Source organism: Urocitellus parryii, chromosome 3 (genome assembly GCF_045843805.1).
Source record: "Urocitellus parryii isolate mUroPar1 chromosome 3, mUroPar1.hap1, whole genome shotgun sequence".
Taxonomy (NCBI): Eukaryota; Metazoa; Chordata; class Mammalia; order Rodentia; family Sciuridae; genus Urocitellus; species Urocitellus parryii.
Genome location: NC_135533.1, coordinates 135,341,359 through 135,366,840, shown reverse-complemented (window position 1 = coordinate 135,366,840; position 25,482 = coordinate 135,341,359). Strand labels below are relative to the sequence as shown.

The 25,482-nt window shown below is 60.3% G+C and overlaps 1 protein-coding gene across 1 annotated transcript; it reads left to right on the top strand.

Moving 5' to 3' along the window:
• Positions 1-797: 797 nt before the first annotated feature.
• On the top strand, positions 798-25,063 carry Hip1r (huntingtin interacting protein 1 related). Its single transcript, XM_026403004.2, has 32 exons — positions 798-961; positions 12,143-12,206; positions 12,444-12,586; positions 12,728-12,784; positions 13,713-13,793; positions 14,174-14,250; positions 14,504-14,565; positions 16,529-16,669; positions 17,599-17,656; positions 17,745-17,820; positions 17,973-18,113; positions 18,211-18,272; positions 18,428-18,500; positions 18,572-18,755; positions 18,827-18,915; positions 19,004-19,120; positions 19,196-19,297; positions 19,535-19,729; positions 20,381-20,528; positions 20,627-20,713; positions 21,138-21,245; positions 21,427-21,563; positions 21,747-21,857; positions 22,083-22,141; positions 22,326-22,356; positions 22,436-22,498; positions 22,813-22,913; positions 23,054-23,159; positions 23,266-23,389; positions 23,478-23,539; positions 23,639-23,845; positions 23,939-25,063. Exons 1-32 carry the CDS (start codon positions 869-871, stop codon positions 23,984-23,986), a joined length of 3,207 nt encoding a protein of 1,068 aa, XP_026258789.2. The 5' UTR covers positions 798-868; the 3' UTR covers positions 23,987-25,063.
• The last annotated feature ends 419 nt before the right edge of the window (positions 25,064-25,482 follow it).

The window sequence follows — 25,482 nt, the reverse complement described above, 5'->3', positions numbered from 1 at the left end:
TTCCCTGCTCTACTTGGTGGGTCTGCTGCCCCAGCCGGCTTCACCCCGGCACAGTCCCCACCTGGGCTGCTGGGGGAGCGGCTCCTGACACACCCTCCAAGAGTAACAGCTGCATTTGTTAGAGATGCACAGGAAGGAGGAGCAGAACTGTGTTCACTTTACAAATTATGTAAGACCATAAGGGGAAAAAAAATATTCTGGTTGTGCAGCCTTTGCCTAGACTCAGGGAGGCCTGAATTGCCCCATTTTTTCCGTGATCAAGTGTAACTGAACTTTGTGAGTACAGGGATGGGGCAGGGAGCGAATGCCTGTGCCTGCACGCCCAGGAGAAAGAGGGAGAATTGGACTGGGGACAGGGCTGGAAGTCTGGCAGGGCTAGGCGATGTTTGGTCCGGCTGAGTTAGGGAGCAGGGCATGCCCGGTGTCCTTGGGGTTCTGAAGGTCCAGGACCCAGGAGTCCGGCTGGCGTGGGATGCAGAGGCCGGCGTTCCTGGAGTAGGGGGGTGAAGGGGCAGGCGTGTGGGGAGTCCCGGGGTGCAAGGGCGGACTTTCCTGTAATGAGGGTGGCGGGGTACAGGGGTGGGTGCACCGGGAGTCCCGGGGTGCAGGGGTGCAGGGACTGGCGTGCCAGGAATCCTGGGGCGCAGGGGCGGTCGTGCAGGGAATCCCGGGATGCAGGGGTCGGGGGCGGGCGTGCCGGGAGTCCCAGGGGCGGTTCAGGGGCGGGGCGGGTACGCTGGGCCTCAGGCGGGGAGGCGGGGCCGCGGCGGCTCCTCCCCGCGCGGTGCTGCGGCCTCGCGGTGCCTAGGCTCGGGCCGCGCCGGACGCCTCAGTCGCGCGGAGCCGGGCAGGGGCGGGCGGCAGCAGCATGAACAGCATCAAGAACGTGCCGGCGCGGGTGCTGAGCCGCAGGCCCGGCCACAGCCTGGAGGCCGAGCGCGAGCAGTTCGACAAGACCCAGGCGAGCACGGGCGGCGGGCGGCGGGCGGGCGGGCGGCCTGTGTCCGCGCGGCGCGCCGAGCTCCACGGCCCGAGCGCCGGCGCAGGTGAACCGGAAGCCGCGGCGCGCTCGTGGGCACCGCGGCGGGGAGGCAGCCGATAGTCCGGGAAGAGGGGAGAGCGGGGTCGGAGGTGGTCCTGGATCCAGGTGGCCCGGAGCTAGGGGGTGGGGCGGAGGGGGCCTGGAGCGAGGGGGCCTGGAGCGAAGGGCGGAGGGGGCCCTGGATCGAGGTGGTCGGGAGCGGGGGTTGGAGGTGGCCTGGATCAAGGTAGCCCGGGCCTGGGGGCTGGGGCGGAGAGGTCCTGGATCAAGGTGGTCAGGGGCGAGGGTCGGAGGTGGCCTGGATCAAGGAGCGGGGAGCGAGGGGCGGAGAGGTCCTGGATGAAGGTGGCACGGAGCGGGGAGCGGAGGGGGACCGGGGCCCAGGTGCGCCCCTGGCCCTGCCTCCTCCCTCCGCCTGCAAACAGATGCCCCACCTGGAAAGCCGAGCGTTTCCTTGGAGGAAACTCTGCTTCCTTTTCTCCGGGGCCGTGTCCAGGGCTGCACAGCAGCTTATTATTGCCGGGTGAAGTTTCACGTATGTCGCCGGACTTGTTTGCCCGCTCGGGGCCCCGCACAAACAGGCTGCCACCCCCTGGGTCCACCCCGGCGCCCGACAGACGGAAACTTCCCAGGCTCGCATCCTGCGCTCCCACGCGCGCTTCCCTTCCCGGGAGGGCCTATCCTGGGAAGGTGTTGGGAAATTAAATAATGGCGCGGGTGTGTATTTGTACATTGTTGGTGCCACGATGGAGGCGTTGTGTTGGTTTGGTGTTGTCTTCCTCTTCTATTTTACAAACTGTGAGGTGTTCTTATGCCTGGGGCATACTTGCTCATTTGCCAAAATAAGTCAACCAAGACTGAAATGGCTGAAAATTTTTACTTAAGAAATAAAGGAAGCCAAAAGTACTACTATACTTTGGTCTGAAGCAGGTTGGTTGACATTTGCATTTGTGGTTGCCCTGAGCAAGTTCCTTCCCTCTTGTCAGAGCAAAGTGACTTCTGCGGTTGCTTGCAGAATAAGTGGCACATACTGTCTACAACAGCTTTCTTTTTGAAATAAGGGAAAACACTGGGAGACCTGCTAACCTTTGTGCTTGTGATTGACAATGAAAGTGATAGTAAACCTCATGACGTGGAGGGTCCACACATGCCAAGTGCAGGCACCAACTTGATTGCAAATGATTAATTTGTTCTTGTCATCGTCATCTGGTCCAGCCTGGAAAGCTCGTCATAAAAACAAATGTGGCATTTAATTTAAAGTCATTAATACATAATTGTGTCAGGAGCTTGCAGAACATAAGAAGAAACACTGAATTTGAATTTGCAGAACATAGGAAGAAACACACCACTGAGAATCTGGTGGTGTGCGGAACTTCTTTGATTCACTGATTTTTTTTTTTTTTTTTAGATTTCCTGTCTTTTGAGGAGGTGGAGGAGATGAGGTTTAAAGGGCCAAGTTCATTGATCTTACTCTTACATGACAAGGGCAACTTTCCTGAATGTCAAAGATAGAGTCTGACACAGAACCACACATTTTGGTGGCTGGTCTGAAAACAGAAGGCAGGTTGTTTTGTTTTGTTTTTGCTCTTTGAGTCTTTGAGGGACTGAAAGAGTTACTTTTAATGAGAACTTTGTAATGGGTGAATCTCACAGAACTCACCCTTTTTAGGCACGGATGGAGTTGAAATCTAACCTATGGGTTTGCCTGTTTTCGAGGTGACTTATGGAGGGATGTAAGAATGAGGCTTTGTAAGTGGTTAATATTTAATTAGATCGTTCCCAGAAATATCTAGTGAGCTGCCAGCCAGGCCCCTTGGTGGAAAAGGCGTGGAAAGCTGAGGCTGCTGCTTCTGTGTCCCCTTTGGGACAGAAAATAGCACATCCAATCCTGGGACCAGCTTCCCTTTGGAACATGCTGCCTGTCTTGACAAGGGCCTCAGCGCCATGAGCTGCAGGGGCGCTCTGGGCTGGCTTAGAATTTAAGTCCTCACCAGCGACCAGCCTGATCTCTCAGCTCTCAGGCCTGGGACAGGAGGAAGAGCAATGCTTCCATGTTTGTTTTCTGGACAGGACACCCCCCCCTCCAGTCTCACACAGATCTGTGTGTCTAGCTCTCAGGAGTGTTAAGGGGAGGTAGTTGGAATTCCTTCTGGCAGCCAGTGCTTGTGGCTATGGCACCATGTAGGCTATTATGTTCCCCGTGTCCCAGTGCCTTCGGTGATAAGTGCTCCTTTTTATTAAAATGAAAGGACAAACTTTTATTGCCTGCTTCTCATTGTTATATTCTGAATACAGAATACTGCAGAATGGACCCGGGCACTGTGGCTCTCACCTGTGATCCCAGTGACGGGTCATAGACTGAGGCAGGAGGATAGGAAGTTCCAGGTCTGCTTCAGCACCTTATGGAGGCCCTGTCTCAAAATAAAAAACATGAAAGGGACTGAGGGGTATAGCTCAGGACAAAGTGCCCCTGAGTTCAATTCCTAGTACTGCCAATAAATAAATAAATAAGTTCTTTAAAATTCAAAAATCGAATTACCTTGTGATCCAGTGCCCCTGGATTCAATTCCCAGTATCCCTGTGCCCCCCCCCAAAACACACACACACACACGTACTGTGGAATTCAGCACCTGTATTCTGCACCACTAACACGATGGTGTGGCTTCGTGAAACACGCTTGTAGGCAGGTAGCCCTGATTTCTAGCCTGTGTCCCTGGGTAAGTTGCTTAAGTCCTGAATTTGTTTCCTCAAAAATAGGGATGATTCCTTTTACCTCACAGAAAGGTATGAGAGACACTGTGTGGCAGGCCGAATGATGGCCCCTCAAAGATGTCCACATCTTTAATTCCCCAAACTAGTGAATATGGCACCTGACTTGTACAGGGAATTCAGGTTGCAGTTGAAACTCAGTTGCCTCACAGCTGACCGTGGGAGCGGGAGATTGTCCTGGGTTACCCAATGGATCAGGTGGGCCCAATGGATCACAAGGATCTCTTACTGTAGACAAGGGAGGATGGAGAAGAGGTCAGAACGGGAGACTCTTCCAGCCAGGGGTGGCTTTGCTGGTGGAGGAAGGAGCCAGCAGCCAAGGAATATGGGCACCACCTAAAAGCTGGAAAAGGCAAGGAAATGGTGCCTCCGCCCCCCAGGACTTCCAGAGAGGAAAGCAGCCCTTCTGACACGTTGCTTTCAGTCCTGTGAGACCCTTTCCAAACTTCTGACTTCCAGAACTGTAAGATGACAAATTCGTGTTGTTTTAAGCCACAAAATGTTTAGCAGTTTTATAACAGCAACCATAGGGAACTGATCCATGCTACATGTAAAACGTGGTGCAGCGCCTAGCACACAGTAGGGTCTCAGGAGAAAGCTAGCCATTGTTCTCCCTTCCGTACTTCTTCCTCCGGAATACACTTCTTCCTCCGGAATACCTGAGATAGCTTGCGGGCCTCCACTATCGAGAAAGTCATCTCTGAAGCATGGCACGCCCAAGGACCCCGCAGATAGGCCTGGGACGTGCTGATTGTGGAGTCCTGTTTCCTCCTTTACCTGTGGGCTGTTGGCCTCTCTGGAGGGCAGTTTACCCCACAGGAAGTGGAGGAAGAGCCAGAGGTGTCCTCTCAGGATGAGAGAAACCCTTTATATCACAGCCCCTGCAGGGCTACTTGGCCACTGCTCATGAGGCCAGGGCAGACTGACCACAGAGAAAGCTGCCCAGGCGTGAGGACAAGGGGGCCAGTAGAAGTGGCACTGGGAAGCGGGTGATAGATCATCCTCCAGGGCAGCCCCGCAGGACCCAGATCTTATAAAGATTAACATTTATTGACAACTGAGGACAGCTGGCCCTGGCTGCCTGACACATCCCAGTAGAAGCAGCAGAGGAGCCACAGGTGTGAGTTTCGGTGGCCTGGTGGCCTCTAGGAAAAGCAGACAGGTGAGGTGGGTTTAACCTTGTGTGCTGGGTGACGCCCGTGGGATCCTGGTGAACATCGGGGAGTGCTTGGCGCCGGCTTCTCCCACCAGGTCGTTCAAGTCCCATGTATACTTGACACCTGCAGCTCATGCTCCTCTGGACTCCACCTGGGGGGTGCTCAGCAGTGACACGGCCAGTGGCCACTCCTGGACACTGCAAGTCCAGAAGCACCTGGGAGCTTTTCAGAATGTCAGCAGGCCGTCCCCTCTCCACCATCCCCAGGCAATGGCGGATGCGCTGAGGCAAGCCAGGCCCTTCTCTGAAAGCAGAAAGCTCACCCCAGCCCGGGAGGCCACCCCCCGCCCACACAGACCCTTGCAGTGCTGCCAGACTTCCCGGCTGCTAGAGGCCACCTGGCCCTGCTGGAGCATCACCTGAGCCACGTGCTGGTCAGAGTGGGACAGAGCTGACCATTCTTTACCATTCTTTACCCGCTCACCCCAGGACACACCAGCGAGGCCCATGGAGATGATCTCCTCCCAGCTGGCCCTGGGAGGCGGAGCTGCGGTGCCCCTCCCATGCTGTCCAGGAGAGGCAGGCAGGCTGGGGCCAGGGCAGCCAGGAAGTCCTGCAGGACCGCCCCTTTCAGAACAGGGACAAGAGTGCAGCTGAACCCCCGCCCCGCCTGGCCTTGAGGCCCGAGTTCAGCCATCGCACTGGGCCCTGGTGAAGGAAGCCCTGCCGGCCACCTGATCCCAGCCACTCGGTCCCACGGTGCTATGTGGCAACCCCCAGGTTGAGTCTAGGTCTGCTTGGCCGAGGGACAGGGAAACCCAGCTGGCTAACCTGAGACACTCGGCCAGCCTGGCGCCACCGTGCCAGCTCCACTGTGCCACTTGGCCTCGCCCCTCCCCCCACCTGTGAACCCCTATTTATTTCAGGGCTGACTCCAATATCACCTTGTTTATGAAGCTGCCACCCTCCTCCCCAGAGCCTTGGTGCGTGATGCACACTGGGTCCCTGTCACAACGCAGCCGGCCAGTAGATCAGGGAGAAGCGGACAGACATGAGGCTGGGTGTCTATCCAGGGCCATCAGCTGTTCAGATCCACGCTGTCCACTGCACCCTGGCAAGGACAGAATGCCTGGCCCAGGGCCATGCTCAGCAAGTACCACTGCATGGGGGCAGGCTCTGGGCCCACGGGTCCCATCTTTGATGCCGTCCTCTTGTCGAAGGCTGGACCCTGTGGGGCCACGCTGGGGACTTGTGAGCTGGCGGAGAGAGATGGGTTCCGGCGGGACTGTTTTTCCTCTGGCTAAAATACACACCAGCGCCAAACTGCAGTAGGTGTGTCTGCCTGGGAGTGACTCAGTCCTCTGGCTTGTGGGACAGACAGGTCTGTGGTGATGTCACTGGTGCCCCAGGAACAAAACCGCCCAGCGGGCTCCCTGTCCATTCCGGAGCCAGCACAGCAGAGGCGTGACTCGGAGCGAATCTTCCTGCTCCTCCATGTCACCCTACAGAGCCCAGAGCGGAGGTGGCTGTGGGTTGGGCTGTGAATTTGTTGACAGTGTCCAGGGCTCTCCATCCTCTGCCCAGTGCAGCTTCCTGATGACAGGAGTGAGGGGGAGGCCAGGACGGGCAGGACAGGGACTCGGACATACAGAGCCAGGGCAAGACTCTCACACCGCAGACTTCCTGTCTGCCGAGGTGACGGCCTCTCCTGGCTGTGCCTGTGGTTCATCCTCGCAGCCTCGGCCACAGACACCCTGTGTTTGCTGTCATCAATGGTCTTTGAGGTGGCCACGGTGCCTGAATGAGAGCTTTCTGTCCTTGAAGCCACTCTCTGAGAGCGCAGAGTGAAAGAGCCCGCCGCGCTGCCAGCGCCCGGCCCTCTGAAGGACGTTTCTGTCCCTGCCAAGTGCCGCTGTGAGGCCTCGTGATAGCGGCACAAGGAGGCTTAAGTCTGATTCATTGCAGGACTGATTTTAAAAATAGAAATTGTTTTATAATAAGTCACTTTACTATTTGACTCTAGTGGATAAATTATTAGCTGGAGAAAGAGCCACTGCCTTGGGTTTCCCGTGCTTGTGCCTCAAAGAGCTTCTGTGCCTTCAAGTATCCCACTCATGTTTGTCCAGAGAAGGTCCCTCGACTGCCAGGCGTTAGGGTGAGGCCCTGGAGATGCAGTTTGGAGGAAGATGTGCAGCCGTCCCTCAGTTCCGGGACCCTGGAAGGTGCGAGTTGCTCGTGTGAAACAGGGGAGTGTTGGGCATAAGCTCGTCTCCTCCTGAGTCCTTCAGATCCTGGGTTTATAATCCTTGATGCAGTGCAATGTAAAGAGTCATCGTCCTGCATTGATCAGGAGACAGTGACAAGGAAAAAGTCTCCACAGGCACAGTCTCTCCCCCACAGTGCCTTGATTGGCAGTTGGTTGAACCTGGGTGCAGAGGGCCACCATTCTCTGTTCAGGAGGTTGGAGATGGGGACAGAGTGTAACTAACAGGTTTCTTTAGGTGACAGATGCTCTGGATGAACTTAGGAGCATGGAGTGGTCGCTCTAGGGGTGCTTGAGGGAAGGACCCCAGGGATTGCTGATGCTCAGAGCCCATGGTGGGAGGAGGCCAGAGTGGGCACTGGCTCGCCATCCGAGGGACAGATGGCAGGCACTGGGTAAGGTGTTGTATTATTTCTTATTTATTTTTGCAGTACCAGGGATTGAACTTGGGTGCTCTACCACTGGGCTGCATCCCAGTACTTCTTAAAACAAAATTTTTTTTTGAGATAGGGTCTTGCTAGGTTGCTGAGGCTGGCCTCAAACTTGCTATCCTCCTGCCCCAGCCTCCTGATTCGCTGGGATTGCAGGCCGCTGAACTGCTCCCCAGACCGAGCTTTGTGCACATCCACTTTGTAGGAGACCTGAGAGTTTTCTTTTCCTGCTTCACAGTCTGGGGAGCATGCAGGCCAGGGCCCTGAGACCTCAGGGTGCTGCTCCTGGCAAGGGCGGGGCTGGGTGAGAAGAGCCATTCATCCTGTTCTGTGGGCTTCTGAGGAGGACAGCAGCGGCACTTCCTGAGTCCTCACTTCTCCCTGTGCTGAGCTCTGTGGACCCAAGAGTCCACTTAGCCCTGACCCCCACCCACAGGCCATAGGTTTCCAGAGCCCAGCTGTGGAACCGTGGCCCCCTGTCTGCCCCAACCACATGGCTCCTCCCTGAACGGGCTCCCCCGACTTCCTGACCCTGTGGCCCAGATGTAGGTGCCACTGTGGTCTGTGAAAGGCCCCACACTTGATGGGCGGCACTGGGCAAGCCCCCTCCCCCACCTAGCCTCACTGATGGCATCGATACCTGCCGCTGTTCCTGCCTGGAGTTAGGCACCTCTCAGGAAGTGTCTCCTTGCCTTGCCTGGGTCTCCTGTCTCCTGAGAGGGCACCCTCTGGCATGTCCCTGGGGTTGTGTCAGGGTCCAGCGTTGACAGCTCTGGACCTCTTAGCTCTGGGCTCTGTCTGGCCTCAGCCTTGACCTTGGTCCTCTGTGCTCCTCAGTGGGTTTTTCTGAGACCAACAAGGACAGGTTCTCCTGGAAGCAGGGCAGGAGTATCCTGAGGGCTCGGGCTCCCTGATGTGGCCCCACCTGGCTGCGGGACAGAACCACCTGTGAAGGGTCGAGGGCGGGTAAAAGCTGGGCTTCGAGTGGAGCCTGAGGAATGGGGGTGTGGGAGCCTCCTGGCTGCACCTGCCCGCCCAGCCTGAGCCTCTGTTACCTGTGGTGTGAACAAAGCCCCAGTCCAGTCTGGGCCTGCTTTGCAATCAGGCTGGTCCTCTGGTGATGGTGGACCATGGGAAGCTGGGGTCCTGTCAGAGACCAAGAGGACGTCTGTATTCACCTGGGTCAGTCTCCTGGAGACAACCACAGCCACGTAGCCCAGCAGCCACCTAGAAGGTGCCCAGGTTAGTCCGCAGGGCCCAGGGACACAGCATGAGTCCCCCACCTCTAGCTGAGTGAGCATGGGCTGTTGCTCGGCCCTGGCACCGTGTGAAGAGCGCGGAGCAGCTCCAGCATGGTTGGCTATGATCTTGAGCAGTGATCGGCCTCCGAAGCCTCCATTTCCCCATCCACCTACTTCTAGGGTTCCTGGGAGGACTGAGACCCTTGCAACAAAGTGCTCGGCCGAGCCTGCACATGGCTGAGCTCCAGAAAGATGATCTGAGGTTATTGAGACCAGTTTGCCGGCCTGTGGGACACGTGCTTCACGAGAGGAGCTCGGGGATGGGGCAGCTCCATGGCCTCTCCAGGGCCTGCAGGGCCTTACCCAGCCCTGGTCCCCTGTGGGCCACCTGCAGCCCTCCTGAGAGCGGGCAACTCCTGGGGCTCTCGGGGCCTCCGGGGAACGATTGTGGACCACTGGGTTTTCCAGGGCCGGACAGCAGCAGTGGCCTGTGTGCCATGAAACTGTCACCTCTTCTCCCAAGCAAGATACCTCCCCAGACGCTCTCCATTGCCCCGTGACCCTCCTCCAGCTCTGGGTCCCCCTAGAGTGCGACCTTGAGTGTGTATCAAGCCACTCTGCTCAGGAGGTGTTTCCCTTCGCTGCAATGGACCCAGCTGGCCGCTGGGTTTCACTTCCACTTGGCTCGAGGGCCATGCCGGGGCCGAGGGAAGTGTTTCCCCAGCCAGAGAGAACCCCCAGGCGGCTGGGGTGGCCCTCCAGCTCCCCTTCACCCTCTGGTCCCTCCACCCACAGTCTCATTAACCCCTCCAGGCAGCCTCAGGATGGCAGGCTGGAACTTTGGGACCCAGGACCAAGTGTTACTAAAGTCAGGCCTCCGGGAGACTTTGACCCTGGAGCAGAGCTGTGTCACAAAGGGAGGTGCCCAGGGCACTGCCAACTCTGAAGCCCCCTTTGAGAAGGTCCAGTATTAGAGGCTGGTGAGGTGGGGACAGGGTCAGCAGGGGCCTGCCTGGCCTCCTCCTGGGAGGAGCAGGAAGCCCAGGGGTGCCCACAGCCTCCCCCTGTGTAAGCCCTGGGCCTCCTGTGCAGCGTGAGGCCCCACACATCTGCCTGCCCTGCACACAAGGGGGCTGTGTTCCCCGGAGCCAGCCGGCGTCTGGGCGACTGACACGGGCCTGTCCCCTGCGGGCAGGGTGGGGAGCAGGCATCACTGGGGCCACCACAGACTGTGCCAAGCGCCCATGCTGTCCTGGGGCTGCACTTCCTGGAGCCTCCTTGGCCTCTGTTTTGTGCCCAGTGCAGGAGGCTCCAGCCGGGTGCCACAGCCCAGGGGAGGTGGATGGTTAATCAGGAACACGGCCTGTTGGAGGGCGCTGGGCACGTGGAGAGCCCCAGGCCAGGTCTAGTGGGGCAGCGGGGCTGGGCTCCCAGGGCTCCGGCCCATAGTAAGGGCCTGCCTCCCCCCCGCCCTCCGGGGGTCCTGTGTCTGTGCTGAGGGCTGTGAGAGCAGCTTCTTGCTGGGAATCTTCTAGGCCAGGTGGCAGTCGTCACTAGACCAGCTCAGGTGACAGGGCAGCTGGGGCTGGGATTACACACTGGAAGCCAGGACTCTGCTGGCTTCTGAGCCACAGCTGCTCGCCAGCTGCCCGGGGAGGTGCAGCCCCACCTGCCCCGTGAGTCCCGCACCAGGGCAGGCAGTACCTGGGGCTGTGTGGCTGTTGCTGGGGACATGTGGAGTCGGCGGAGCCGGCTTTGAACCCTGGCCTTACCCCCATTAGTAGGACAGGCAGAGGCACCCCCTCTGCCTCATTTTCTTCCTCAAGAAAATCTCCTTCCAACAACCTCCCAGGGTGCTGCCCGGAGGCATGTGGCCTTGCTGGCACGTGCACTCGCAGAGAGTGGCTGCTGCCAGACCTTGCCCTCCTCATGGCCACTGCCGTGGACAGTGTCCCCTCAGCGGGGGTGAGGACCCCTGGGCATGGAGTTGCCAAGGCTCACAGCAGCTTTCACCATGGTCCTTGGTCACTGCTTGTCCACGAAGGAGCGGAAGCCCCAGGAGGCCCAGGCTGGGCAAACACTACAACAGGTGGCCCAGCAGCCTCGTGTCTGACTGGCCAGGGTTTGCAAATGAGGGAGCCAGAGCCTGTGTCCTCAGGGCCCTGGTACAGCAAGGAGGCAGAGTTGGCTGCAGCCCCAGGTCCCCGCATCCCAATGAGCCACCACAATGGGCCCTGTGTGCGAAAGGGGGTCAGCACGCCTCGCTGAGTGGCAGGGTGCAGGGGCCGCTCAGACTGCCTGCCCCCAGGTCTGCGCATCCACCAGAAAGGGCTGCTTGGCTCTACCAGGCCTCCCCCGTGTACAGAGAGGACACGTGCCCCAGCGGAGCGGGTGCCAAGGTGCCCACAGTAGAGCCTGAGCAGATGAAGTCACCACTGTATAGGGCAAGGTAGGGACCATTTAGGTGGCAGAGGGGAAGAACTCAGGGCCGGTGCCCAGACAGCTTCCCGGCGCAGCCCCCTGGCTCAGCCCAGCTGTCCATGGCCTGGGCAGCCTTCACTCCAGACATGCTGATGGCCTGGTGGGCAGAGGCCATCAGACCTGCCACCGAGAGAAGTAGTTTTGGCAACAGCACACGGCAGGTGCACCTGAGCCTCCGGCAAGGGAACAACTGTCTCAGGTGCCTCACAGAAGGCACTAAGCTGGTGGAGCTGGAGCTGGCCTCTGAGACACGCGACACTGGACTGTGTGGAGTGAGAGGTGGCTCCTCCCTGGGTTTCAGGCGACATGGAAGGGTGCTGAGAGGGCCTCCTCCTGCCTTCCTCCTCCCCCAGGGCCACAGTGGCCGTCCCCCTGGGTGGTAGGAACTAGCCAGGACCCAGTTCCTACAGAGGCGGCCCTCAGGCAACAGGCCCTGTGTCTGCGGTGCGGAGGGGGGTCAGTTGACAGCCTTGCCTGGAGCCCTTCCTCCTGTCACTCTGCTCTGGCCATCCCCCAGCACTCCTCCCTGGGACCACAGAGGTGCCTCCTCAGCCATGAGCCCAGCTTCTGTCCCACCCCCCAGATCTGGCCACTCGGGGGCCTGTCGTGGGCTGTAGTTTCAGCTGAGCGCTTCAAGTCAGAGAAGGCTGTGCCTGGGCTGCTCGGGGAGAGGTCCCCTCCCGCATCACCGCGCCTCCACCTCTCCCTGTGTGGCCCTCTCGTGGGGCTTCTGAACTCTGCCTCCTGTGTCTCTCACAGGCTATCAGCATCAGCAAGGCCATCAACAGCCAGGAGGCCCCCGTGAAGGAGAAGCATGCCCGGCGTATCCTCCCTTGCCCCCGCCTGGGGGATGGTGGACGGGCACACCCTGGTGGTGGGAGTTGGGGCAGTTCAAGTCTGGACACTCGTTCATGACCTTGCCCTCTGTCTTATCCTCTGCTGAAAACCCTGGTCCTTGTGGCTTGGGGCAGGGGTGTGGGAGCAGGGTGGGGGCAGCGGCACTTACTGAGTGCGGTGCACCTCAGCCTGCCTTGCCTTGCACTTGGCCTTGACCGCGCAGGCATCATTCTGGGCACTCACCACGAGAAAGGGGCCTTCACCTTCTGGTCCTACGCCATCGGTCTACCGCTCCCCAGTAGCTCCATCCTCAGCTGGAAGTTCTGCCATGTCCTCCACAAGGTCCTCCGAGACGGGCACCCCAATGTGAGTTGCGGCCCCCAGAGTCTGACCTCAGCTCCAGGCCCTTGGGCCCTGCCTGTGCCCTCCGCCTCGTCCCTCTGCCCTGGTGGGAGCGCGTCCTCAGGCCCCTAAGCCTCTGGGTCCTCCTTGCCCTTCCCACTGCAGGTGCTGCATGACTGCCAGAGGTACCGCAGCAACATCCGGGAGATCGGAGACCTGTGGGTAGGTGCTGCAGCGCGGCCCGCACCTCCCCGGCATGAGTGCGCATAGGCAGAGCGGAGGCAGACGCTGGGAGGCTTGGTGGGGCTGTGGAGGATGGTTGGGGTGAGGTCGTGCTGTGCCTTTCCCAGCCTGAGACCAGTGGGCCTCCAGCCCTAGATCAGGGAGGCCCTTCTGCCCCTGCAAGTTGGAAAATGTGGCAGCTCCAGGCTGGCCTCCCAGGGGGCAGTTAGAGACCAACTGCTGTAGAAGGGGTTGGAGATGCACCCCTCCCCACAGTTCCCCAGGACCTACAGACACAGGGCTCTGAGCACCCTGGGGAGCTGTGTCCACTCCCAAGTCCTCTGGAGTTAGGCTGCTGGGGGGGTGGGGGAGAGACCCTCTGGCCAGATTCTCTCTCAGAGCACTAGGGGTCCTCAGCTGGCCTGTGGCCCCTGGAGCAGACCCAGAGCAGGGCAAGGGTCCTGCTGGGGCAGCACCCTGTCCAAGGCCTCTGCCTTTTATCCATGTCCTTTGAAGTAAGGGGAAACACGTCCACGGTGCTCTGAGTGGACACAGGCTCTGCTGGTGTCGCGGCCCTGGAGCCTGAGCAGGAGGGAGGGTGTGCAGACTCCTGTTGGCATGTGCCTCCCCATCTGCCACCAGCTCTTCAGTGAACTGTCCCCACTTAGAATTGGCCTGTGGCCCTGGACAAAGAGCTGTCTTCTCACAAGAGTTTTTCTGGCAAGAATGATGAGGAGTAAGATCAACAGGAACAGGGACGCTGGAGCAGAGGAGGCGGCAGGCAGTGTGCTGAGTGAACAAGTGGCCTGCCCTCGCTCTGGTTCCTTCCACCTGCATTCCTACCTGTCCCCATGCCTGCCCAGTCCCTGGGCTTTCTGGGCATGTTCTCAGGGCAGCGGGCCCTCACCCTGGGCTCTGTTCTCCACAGGGGCACTTGCACGACCGGTACGGGCAGCTGGTGAACGTGTATACCAAGCTGTTGCTGACCAAGATCTCCTTCCACCTCAAGGTAGCTTCCTCTGCTCTCTGGTGGCCTGGGTCAGAGAGGAGGCTGGGATCTGCCCGAGTGGGCTGTGCACTCACCAGGGAGGCCAGCACGAGCTCCCAGGACGGCCGGGTGATCCCAGCCCTTGCTCCACACCTGTGTGTCCTGCCTTGGCTGCGGCCTGCTCCCCCTGTGGGCTCCCTCCACCACCCCAAAACCCTCAGCTAGCCCTCTGCCTGCTGGGTCACAGCAGCGTGGCCACCTGGGGCTGGGTGCCCTCCGGGGCTGTCCCCTCCTCCTGAGAGCTAGAGCATTCCTGGGACAGAGCTGGCTCTGTCCGGAGCAGGGAGGGGATGTGCGGTGGGCCACCCCACATGGCTACAGCGGGTGGGGTTTCTCTGCAGCACCCCCAGTTTCCTGCCAGCCTGGAGGTGACCGATGAGGTGCTGGAGAAGGCGGCTGGGACGGATGTGAACAACATGTGAGTCTGCGTGGCCGGGAGCCTGGCCTCCCTCTCCTTCCTGCCTCAGTGCCCTGGTGTCCCCAGGCATTCCACCCCCAGTGCCCGCAGGGCCACGTGTTCATGAGCCCATGGCCTTCTGAGGTTGAGGGTCATGCTCCCAGGAGAGCAGGCTCAGCCTACGTGGGCGGTTTGTCCAGTGTGCAGGCAGGTGTGGGGGGAGGTCTTGGGGACCCGGAGGCCTGCCCAGCCACCTCATTGCCCTTCTCTGCAGCTTCCAGCTGACCGTGGAGATGTTCGACTACATGGACTGCGAGCTGAGGCTCTCCGAGTCAGGTGAGCCTTCCCCGCAGGTCACGTGGGGGTCTGCATTACCGCCGAGGAGAGTGGGGAAGACCCCCACGACCAGACTGTACCGTGCTGTGTGGTCCAGCCCTGAGTGCCACCTGCCAGGCAAGCACCCCCTCGGAGCCACACCCCGCCCCTCCAGGGGTCTGTGCCCCTCCCAGGAGCAGGCGATGAGGCCTCCTGGTGCCTCCAAAGCACAGTGAGAAGCCTCCACTGCCCCCAGAGCCCAGCCCCTCTGCGGTGTGTCCAGGTCACAGTCTCTGCTGTCCTTGTGCCCTGTGTGCACATGACATCACCACACGGGGCTTGGGCCATCGGAGAGCAGCCCTGTCCCCCCCCCGCCACCCGAGAGAACTTAAGTTGTGTTGCCCATTTTCTGCCCTAAAGAGCCTCGGCTCCCATCAGCCTCCTGGCCCAGGGGCCGGTGGCTGGTGGACAGGAAGTCTCAGGGGCTCGCCCTCCCGGCTGCGGGATTGTTCTGAGTGGCAGCTTCAGACAACTTGTGGTGACTCAGTGCTTTCCGTGGCGGGGCGAGAAGCAAATGCCTTTTAAGGGAAATCTGGAAGCTGGGAAGGAGCCAGGCGGCCTCCCGCACCCTCAGGTCTGGACTGAGGCTGGCGGAGCAGCGGGCAGTCAGTCCCCACGGGCCAGAGGCCAGCTTGGTGCAAGCGCTCCATGCCTGGGGGAGGCTGCCCGGGACATTACATGGGAGACAGAGGGCAGGTGATGGGGTGTGGCCCAACCAAGCAGCTGGCCTAGGTCCCCAGGCTGTGTCCTGGCACACATGTGCTGAGTCCAGGCCTTAGCACGGAGGCCACCGGCCTACATCTCCACCCAGGCTGCTCTCACACGGAAGGAAGCCCATGTGGGCAGCGGTGGCCCCCACAAGGGAAGTGGAGAGAACTGGTCTCCACCCTGGTACTTGGGGGCACAAAGGCAGGGCATCGGAGCGGTGCCAGGTGCCGGTGTCTGCTGGAGAGACTCCCAGAGCCGTGTAGATGGAGGGTCCCTACCGCACCCCTGTCGCAGTGGACACAGAACTGTCCAAAAGGTCCTCAGTGGACGGCCGGCTGAGGCATACTGAGCGCATGGTGGGGAGACTCAGATGCAGCTGAATCTGTTGTGGTCGGGGAAACTTCAGAAACCAGTTTGTGTGACTGCAGATTGCAGGGCCCTGTTTGTCACACCCGGACAACCTGGAGCAGGGTGTCCTTTACACACCAAAACACGGGCAGTGTGGCCTGCAGCTGGAAGTTAAGGACTGCTGAGAGGTGGCCTTGCACCTCTCCCTTCTTGTCCCTCCCCTCCCGGGCTCTTTGCTGTCACTGCAGAGGTCTGCACCTGGCCCCACCCCAGTGGCCCAAGGGCTCCTCTGGACTCTGGCCGGCATGTGCCCAGTGTGGGGCCGCTTGGTTGCCTTCTTACTCTGCTTGCCACCTGCTCTTCGTCCTTCCTCTGCCTCAGGAGATGCCAGCCACCACAGGCAGCCTCGTGTTCGTGCTTGTCCCTCCTCAGTAGCTCTGATACAGGGCCTGATTGTCAAAGGGCCCTCAGGGAGGTCGGGTTTCAGGGTCACTTGGGGCTTGTAGAGCTGAGTGTTGAGCCTTTAGGAAGGGATCTGAGGGACAGCCTTAAATGCCCTTCTCTAAAATTTAGAACAGGTTTGAGGCCCCAGGGCATGGGGCGCCTTGACCTTGACCTTGGGCAGGCTCTTGGCAGGTAGCCACTGGCACAGGGGCTCCCATCTGTGGTGAGGAGCACGTTGGTGCCTGAGATCTGGGTTAGAGTCCTGCTTGCTGTCCAGATGGTCTGCAGCAGCTGCCCACTGCTGTGGCCACCTCATCACAGTGGCTGTGATGACATCATGAGGGGCCACCACGGCCTGGGCTGTCTCTGATGAATGTCCTGGGCCAGGTCTCATGCTCTCCCCTCTCACCTTTCTTCTGTGCAGTTTTCCGGCAGCTCAACACGGCCATTGCTGTGTCCCAGATGTCCTCAGGCCAATGCCGTCTGGCCCCACTCATCCAGGTCATCCAGGACTGTAGCCACCTCTACCACTACACGGTCAAGCTCATGTTCAAACTGCACTCCTGTGAGTCACTGTGCACGACCCCTGGGGCAGCCGCAGCCTTGAGGGTAGCATTCATCGGCCTCGTGTCCATCCACGGTGACTGAGTCAGGAAGGAGAATGAGAAGTCAGTTTAGAAAGAGCAATAGTAACTCACTGCCCACCAACATAGGTGCAGTGAAGAAAAGAAATCACTGTTTTCCAAAGCAGAGAAAGACTCTGTAGGGTTTTGTTTTGGTTGGTACTGAGGAATTAAACCCAGGTCACTTGACCGCTAACCACGTCCCCAGCCCTTTTTATTTTTTACTTGGAGACATGGTCTCATTGACTTGCATAGGGCCTCACTAAGTTGCTGGGGCTGGCCTGGAATTCCTGATCCTCCTGCCTCAGCCTCCCAAGTCCCTGGGATTACAGGCTTGGGCTACTGTGACCTGCTTAGTTTTATGTTTTTACAACTGACTGCCTGGCGCAGAGGGGACGGGGTCCCCCGCCTTCTCCTGAGTTCATCTGCCACGTTCTCTGTGGGACCAGGAGCAGAAAGGCACCCATCGCTGTGCCGTTCAGAAGAGGGTTTTGACCTCCTCGAACCTCTGGAAAGGTCTTGTCCCTGGACCACACTGAGAACCTCCAGCTCAGGATGCATGTGTTGTTCTCACCATAGTCCAGGGCCCTGCGGTGTGTCATCATGGGAATTTTGTGATCCCCCAAAGCTGGGCACAGCTCAATGCAGCCACACAATCCTTCCACCAGCTCGCTGCTGTCTAGCTCAGAAAGTCAGAGCCGGAGCCCCCCCAGACTCCCGCCTTCCCAGTGCCTTCCCATGTGGGTGGGGCTGGCCCGGTCACGGGTGCTCTGTAGTCTCTGACAGTCTAGAATGTGGAGGAACACAGGAGGGGAGAGAGCCACAGAGCAGTGTGCGGAGAGGAAACCTCCTAAATCTGTGCTGTCCCCAGGTCTCCCGGCAGACACCCTGCAGGGCCACAGGGACCGGTTCCATGAGCAGTTTCACAGGTACCAACCCCGGGCCGGGCAAGGCACGGTAGGGACGCAGCTCCCTGGCTCCTCTATGACGCGTCCCTTTTCACCCTTCCCCCCTCAGCCTCAGGAACTTCTTCCGCAGAGCCTCGGACATGCTGTACTTCAAGCGCCTCATCCAGATCCCTCGGCTGCCCGAGGTGCCCACACCCTCCCAGACCCTGGCTGGAGCCCCTGGCCTCCAGTCCTCCCAGAACCCTGGGCAGTTGGCCAGCCCCACGGGGCTCTGGGGACAGTGGAGAATGGGCTTCCTTGGGGCTGGGTGAGCAGCTCTCATCTGCTGCCCCTGCAGGGACCCCCCAACTTCCTGCGGGCCTCAGCCCTGGCTGAGCACATCAAGCCCGTGGTGGTGATCCCTGAGGAGGCCCCCGAGGACGAGGAGCCTGAGAATCTCATCGAGATCAGCACTGGGCCCCCTGCTGGGGAGCCTGCGGTGAGCTCCCTGCTGCCCCCATGCCCCACCCCTGAGAAGGGGCTCTAGCTCCGCACACCCTCCTGGAGGCACGGGGGTGACTGCTGTGCCCTGCCAGGTGGTGGCTGACCTCTTCGATCAGACCTTTGGACCCCCCAATGGCTCCCTGAAGGACGATAGGTGAGGTCCAGGTAGCTGGCTGGGGTTGGGGTTGGAAAGCGCCTCCCTGAGCTGCAGGATGCTTCTGCCTGCAGAGGCCTCAGGTGGGGAACAAAAGCTCGGGAGACGGGCCTGTGCCCGTTGGCTAAACTGGAGCCCAGGACCTCTGTCCCCAGGGACCTCCAGATCGAGAACCTGAAGAGAGAGGTGGAGCTGCTCCGCGCGGAGCTGGAGAAGATCAAGCTGGAGGTGAGGTGAGGGCCAGGGCGGGGCGCGCCCGCTGGGCCGGCAGGTTCCCACACTGTCCTTGTGTGTCCCAGGCCCAGCGGTACATCTCTCAGCTGAAGGGCCAGGTGAACTCCCTGGAGGCCGAGCTGGAGGAGCAGCGGAAGCAGAAGCAGAAGGCCCTGGTGGACAACGAGCAGCTCCGCCACGAGCTGGCCCAGCTGCGGGCATTGCAGCTGGAGAGCTCGCGGAACCAGGGCCTGCGTGAGGAGGCTGAGAGTGCGTGTGGCACTGCGGGCGCCAGGGGGGTCCCTGGCCCACCCAACCTCACGGCCTCTTCTCCCTCACAGGGAAGGCCAGCGCCACGGAGGCGCGCTACAGCAAGCTGAAGGAGAAGCACAGCGAGCTCATCAACACGCACGCGGAACTGCTCAGGAAGGTGTGTGGCCACAGCCTCCCCCAGCCCATGGCAGGGCGGCCTGAGCCATGGCCACGGCCACGAGCCAATCTGTCCTCTGCTCTTGCAGAATGCAGACACAGCTAAGCAGCTGACAGTGACACAGCAGAGCCAGGAGGAGGTGGCACGGGTGAAGGAGCAGCTGGCCTTCCAGATGGAGCAGGTGAAACGGGAGTCTGAGATGAAGGTACGTCACCCCATGCAAAGCCCCGCCTGCGTCCCCCGAGCCCTGCTGCCCCAGTGACACGCTGTCCTGTCCCAGTTGGAGGAGCAGAGTGACCAGCTGGAAAAGCTCAAGAGGGAGCTAGAGGCCAAGACTGGAGAGCTGGCACACGCGCAAGAGGCCCTGAGCCGCACAGAGCAGGTGCTGGGGGCGGGTGCTGGGTGGAAGCCACCTCTTTCCTGTGAACGGGGCCAGACACTGGGTTCAGGAGGCCCTTAGTGGGTCCCCGATCTGCTGTGACCCAGACCCAGAGGGTGCGTGGCATTAGGACCCAGTGCCTACCCTCTGGAGTCCCAACATACCAGGTGGCTTTGGAGACGGGGCTGCAGGGGTCTGCCATAAGCCTGGGTGGACCTGCTCATGGACACATGCTCACAGAGCGGGTCAGAGCTGAGCTCCCGGCTGGACACACTGAGTGCAGAGAAGGACGCTCTGAGCGGGGCCATGCGGCAGCGGGAGGCCGACCTCTTAGCCGCCCAGAGCCTGGTACGTGAGAAGGAGGCTGCGCTGAGCCAGGAGCAGCTACGCGGTTCCCAGGAGCGGGGCGAGTTGCAGGGGCGCCTGGCGGAGAAGGTATGGCTGTCCTGCAGTGAGCACCACGGGGGTCCTCCCCAGGTGGGGGTCCTGCTTGGTGTGCTCCGAGTCAGCTTCCCAGAACATTCTCTCCACGAAGACCAGAGCCCTTCCCTAGCTTCCAGTCCTCCCACCCTGCCCAGCACTTCCTGTCTGCCTGCTCTTCCTTTAGCCACTTTCAGGGTGTCAGCATTTTGATTGGCCTTTCTCTTTTTTTTAAAGAAAGAGTGAGAGAGAGGGAGAGAGTGGGAGAGAGAGAGAGAGAATTTTAATATTTATTTTTGAGTATTTGGCGGACACAACATCTTTGTTGGTATGTGGTGCTGAGGATCGAACCCGGGCCGCACGCATGCTAGGCGAGCGTGCTACCGCTTGAGCCACATCCCCAGCCCGGCCTTTCTCTAATGGTGGACAGTGCTGGGCATCTTGGCCTGTGTGTCTCTGAGAAACGCTTGGTCCAACCCTTTGCCTGCTTGGATGTTCTCCCGCTTGGGAAGGGAGGCCTCCCTCTGGCAATCTCCATCCCCCAGCAGAGGGCAGTGCTTCCACACTGCGGGCCCTGACTGGCAGCACACAGTGTGACCCTGGGGCTGAGCCATGTCCCTGGGCCTTGGGGCAGGGTCTTTAGGCTGCTGTGACCGCTGCCCACAGGAGTCTCAGGAGCAGGGGCTGCGGCAGAGGCTGCTGGACGAGCAGTTCGCCATGCTGCGAGGGGCTGCTGCCGAGGCCCAGGGCATCCTGCAGGACGCTGTGAGCAAGCTGGACGACCCCCTGCACCTGCGCTGCACCAGCTCCCCAGGTGCACACTCGGGCCACCTCCCCACTGACCGTGCCTCATTCCCGTCCCCCACCCTGAGCCGCGGTTGGGAGGGCCTCACTTTCTCTTTGTGCTTCCAGACTACCTGGTGAGCAGGGCCCAGGCAGCCCTGGACACTGTGAGTGCCCTGGAGAAGGGCCACGCCCAGTACCTGACCTCGATGGCAGGTGAGTGCCTCCAGCAGGTGGGCCAGGTGGGGTGGAGGCTGACAGGACTCTGGGTTTCTGCAGCCCCGCTGCCTCCCGCCTGGAGGGGAGCTGTTCAGGACCACAGCCACCCTCTTCAGGAAGCCAGGCAGATGGCCCTGCCCACCACCACCTGGGGACCTGGCCCTGCGGGCAGGCAGCCTTCACCAGTGGGGTGTGGCTACCAAGTGTCCTCGCCGGGTGGAGGAAGGGGCCTGGGATCCCTGACATGCTTGGTCCCTACCCTGCTGCCCCTAGCTGCCCGACCTTGAGCATGCTCTCAGCCCTCCTTTCCTCATCCATGAGCCGGGGACACTGGGGCCGCATTGTGAGCTTGCTGTACGGTTCCCCAGTGTTTGTGTCTTGTTGCTTCCCATCTGTGACCTCAGCCCTGTCATCTACACAGATGCCTCCTCTCTGGTGGCAGCCCTGACCCGCTTCTCCCATCTGGCTGCGGACACCATCATCAATGGTGGTGCCACCTCCCGCCTGGCCCCCACTGACCCTGCAGACCGTAAGTGGGCCCTGGCGGCAGGGTCTGGCTGCTTCACCAGCTTGTCTTCCACAGGGATTTCCACAGATGTTAGGGGAAGGTGGGCGTGCAGCCAGGTCCTGGCCAGGCCCCGGGCCAGGGTGTAGGGGCCTCATTGGGGTCCTCAGGTGAAGGCTGTGCTCACAGCCCTCTCCCACCACAGGCCTGGTTGACGCGTGCAGGGAGTGTGGAGCCCGGGCTCTGGAGCTCCTGGGGCAGCTGCAGGATCAGCAGGCTCTGCCAAGGGCACAGCCTGGCCTGGTGCGGACCCCCCTGCAGGGCATCCTCCAGCTGGGAGAGGTGAGATGTACAACGGAGCCCTGGGCTGGGGGTGCCAGGGCCAAGCTGCTCTGTGTTCCCTCTGGGTATGCTAAATGGGTGTCCCAGGCGGGACCGTGTCCCTTCACAGCCCAGGATCCCTGGACATTTTCCCCAGGCCCTGTGCTTGATGGAACCGAATCTGCCTGACTCTTGTCCTCCCAGGAGCTGAAGCCCAAGAGCCTGGATGTGCGGCAGGAGGAACTAGGAGCCATGGTTGACAAGGAGATGGCGGCCACGTCAGCAGCCATTGAAGATGCCGTGCGGAGGATCGAGGTGAGGACTGAGCTTGAGGGACTTCCCCGCTTCCTGCAGGAGCCTTTGGGGGCTGCAGACCCTGGTTGGGTGGGCACTGGCTGCACGCAGTCCTGGATTCCACCCCTGCTTTTCAGGGGTCCCTGAGGTCAGAGGGAAGAGGGTAGAGGTGGCCCCCATGGTCTCTGGTGTCCCCTCCCTCCCATGCTGCTCTGCCCAGCCAGCTCACAGCTGTCATTGGTGCAGGACATGATGAACCAGGCCCGCCACAAGAGCTCCGGGGTGAAGCTGGAGGTGAATGAGAGGTGAGCCCCCGGCCCAGCCCCAGCAGCGCCCCGCCCACCACTGGTTCCAGGAGGTTTTACCCTCCTGGCTCTGGAGAGGAATGCCTGGTCCCCAGCCTGCGTGGTGTCACGTGGGCCGGGCCACGGTGTAGAGCAACCAACCAGCCTCCCCTGTTTCTCCCACCCCACCCCCACTCCTCCCCAGGATCCTCAACTCCTGCACAGAACTGATGAAGGTGAGTGGGCGGCTGTGACCCCAGGAGGGCTCTGTGTCAGTCATCCTGAGAATCACAGGCAGCATTTTGGTCTTGGCAGGCCATCCGTCTCCTAGTGATGACTTCCACTAGCCTACAGAAGGAAATCGTGGACAGCGGCAGGGTGAGCTGGGCGGGCCCCAGCTGACGCCCCCCTGGCCAGGCCCCACAGCTGCACCAGCAAGGGATAGGTCCCTGGAAGGGGAATGACCCCAGAGCCCTCGCCCTTTCATGCTTGAGATTCCTGAAGTGTGCAGACAATGAGACCATGTGCCCCCTTTGGGTCCCTGATGTCCCAGCTGAAACCTTCACCCCAGGGAGGTGTCAGAATGTGCCCTGTGGCTGTGCAGAGGGGAGGTGGGGCCCCTAGGGACCCATTCCCACCTATGATGTCCACCTTGACTGGCCCGTCCCACCCTGTCCTCTCGTTGCCACTAGGGGGCAGCCACACAGCAGGAATTTTACGCCAAGAATTCTCGGTGGACTGAAGGTCTCATCTCAGCCTCCAAGGCCGTGGGCTGGGGAGCCACACAGCTGGTGTATGTCATCCCGGTGGGGTGGGCAGGGTCTGGTCCCTGCGATGGAGAGTGGCTTGGGGGGTCAGCAGGGCTCTAAGGGCCTCGGGTGGGAGTGTGGGGGTGAGGCCCACCCCCAGGCCCTGACCAGCCCTGCCCCTCAGGGAGTCTGCCGACAAGGTGGTGCTTCACAAGGGCAAGTACGAGGAGCTCATCGTCTGCTCCCACGAGATCGCAGCCAGTACAGCCCAGCTGGTGGCCGCCTCCAAGGTGAGCAGCACCCATGTCCACAACCCTAGGCTCCATGCTGGGCCTGGCCTTGGGTCCTCAAGTACCCAGGGCTGAGAGCCCATGGCCTGCCTGGCCTTCCCCCCAGGTCAAGGCCAACAAGCATAGCCCCCACCTGAGCCGCCTGCAGGAGTGCTCCCGCACTGTCAACGAGAGGGCTGCCAACGTGGTGGCCTCCACCAAGTCAGGCCAGGAACAGATTGAGGACAGGGGTAAGCACCTGGGTGTCAGGTGGAGCTCCTGGCTTCCCAGAGCTGGCAGGAGTGGGCACCTGGACACTTTCTCTTGCCTCCTGGCCAGACACCATGGATTTCTCCGGCATGTCCCTCATCAAGCTGAAGAAGCAGGAGATGGAGATCCAGGTGGGCACCTGTGGCTGCCAAGCTCGTGCCTTCTGGGGCTGATCCTGGGGAGGGCTCCTGGGACTGGCTGGCAGCGCTGACGTGTGCTGTGGGGCACAGGTGCGAGTCTTGGAGCTGGAGAAGACGCTGGAGGTGGAGCGAATGCGACTTGGGGAGCTGCGGAAACAGCACTATGTGCTGGCTGGAGTGATGGGGACGCCCAGTGAGGAGGACACCAACCGACCCGGCACTGCCCCCAGAAGTGGGGCTTCCAAGAAGCCTCCCCTGGCCCAGAAGCCCACTGTAGCCCCCAAACAGGACCACCAGGTGCCTGGAGGAGGCCTGGAGTGGGTGGCTGTCCCAAGTTGGGCCTTGTGCTTCTGGCCTTGTCCACTGAGCCATTTACTCTCATCCCTGCAGCTGGACAAAAAGGATGGTGTCTACTCAGCTCAACTCATGAACTACTAGGCTCAGCTGAAGTCCAGCAGGGCAGCTGGAGGTCGGGCCTAGCCTCACATGGCTGTCCTGAAGGCATCCAGAGGCCTCTGAGAGGCCCCAAGGGGCCCAGCCCCTGCACCTGGTGCCCAGGCCTCCTGCCTCACCATGCAGATCAGTGTCCCCAAGGCCCTAGCCTTCACTGAGCCTGAAGGGGCGTGGGCCATCTGGGATGGTTCATCTGGATGAAAGTCTACTTATCTGCAATAGGAACTTCGGAGCAGCCAGGACCCAGCAGGCCGAAGCTGCAACTCTGCAGGAAATATATGGAGCGTTTTTAATATTCCAAGTTACACTTAAGTTCATAGTCAGCACACTGGGAACAGGGCCATGTGTGGGTCTCCCTGCCTTCTGGACTCAGTGTCAGAGGTTGTAGGTAACAGAAAGGTAGGGTCCCTGCTGGCTATCAGGGACAAGGATACAACACCCATGGCCTTCCTGGAGTCTCAAGGTACCCTTGGGCCATGTGGTCTGGGCAGGGCAGGAGGTCTTAAGGTAGCTGAGGGGGTGGAGGGTGTCACCCCTTTCTCCCTGGGCCTGGTGCTAGAGTATTGTGATGGGAGGCCCCAGGAAGAAGCCAGACTGGGAGTGGGCAGATGCTGCAGGCTGCGCCTGTAGGCACCCTGGCCCAGGTGCTGCCTTCCCTCCTGGGGTTTCCAGGTCAACTCTGCAGCTACCATCTCATTTTCTGTTTTCCGTTCTCCTTAAGATGGTGAACTCAACTCTGCCAGAAAAGTCCCAGAAATCAGGATCCATGGGCCCACTTTCTAGGGGATCGGGAAATCTTGTTGGAGCCTCAGGGAGGGGCAGCCTGAGACTGGGAGCCCCACCTCTCCTGCTCCTGTGGATTTGAATGAGCTTGTGTTCCTTGAGCCCGAGGGATTGGCTAGGGGGTGGGAACCAGGCTGTGGGGGTAGAGCCAGCAGTGGGACTAGATAAGTGCCTGGCCTACCCTGTGCCCCGGCCACGCCGAACGGAGCCCAGGTCTGGGGAGCCTGTTGCTGCTCCCCCACGTTGACGTTCTGTTGCAATAAAACATGCTGACTGTTGTCCCCAGTGCCCCAGTGAGGGGCTGCATCTGCCTCTTCATTGTTCCTGGGACATGCATTCCCTCTACAGGTCCTGGACAGTGAGACTGTGGGTGTACTTGGGACACAGGAACCTCACCAGTGCTGCTGCCAGTTCTACCAGAGCGGCTCCACTGTGATTTACGTGACTCACACCCTCCTCTAATGCAGGAGGCCAAGTCAGAGGCCATCACCATTCCCAGCCTGGAACCCCTGATCTGGGGCCAGTAGCTAGTCCCAGCCTATCTGAGACCATGCATCTTTGGACAAAGGAGGGTGGCTGCTGACTGGTTCGGCAAATTCTGGGATCTAGTGTGGATCAGGACCCTGCCTCCCGGCTGGTCTGCACTCAACCATCATGGCCACATTACAGCCCTTCCATTAGCACTTCAGGGCTTCCAG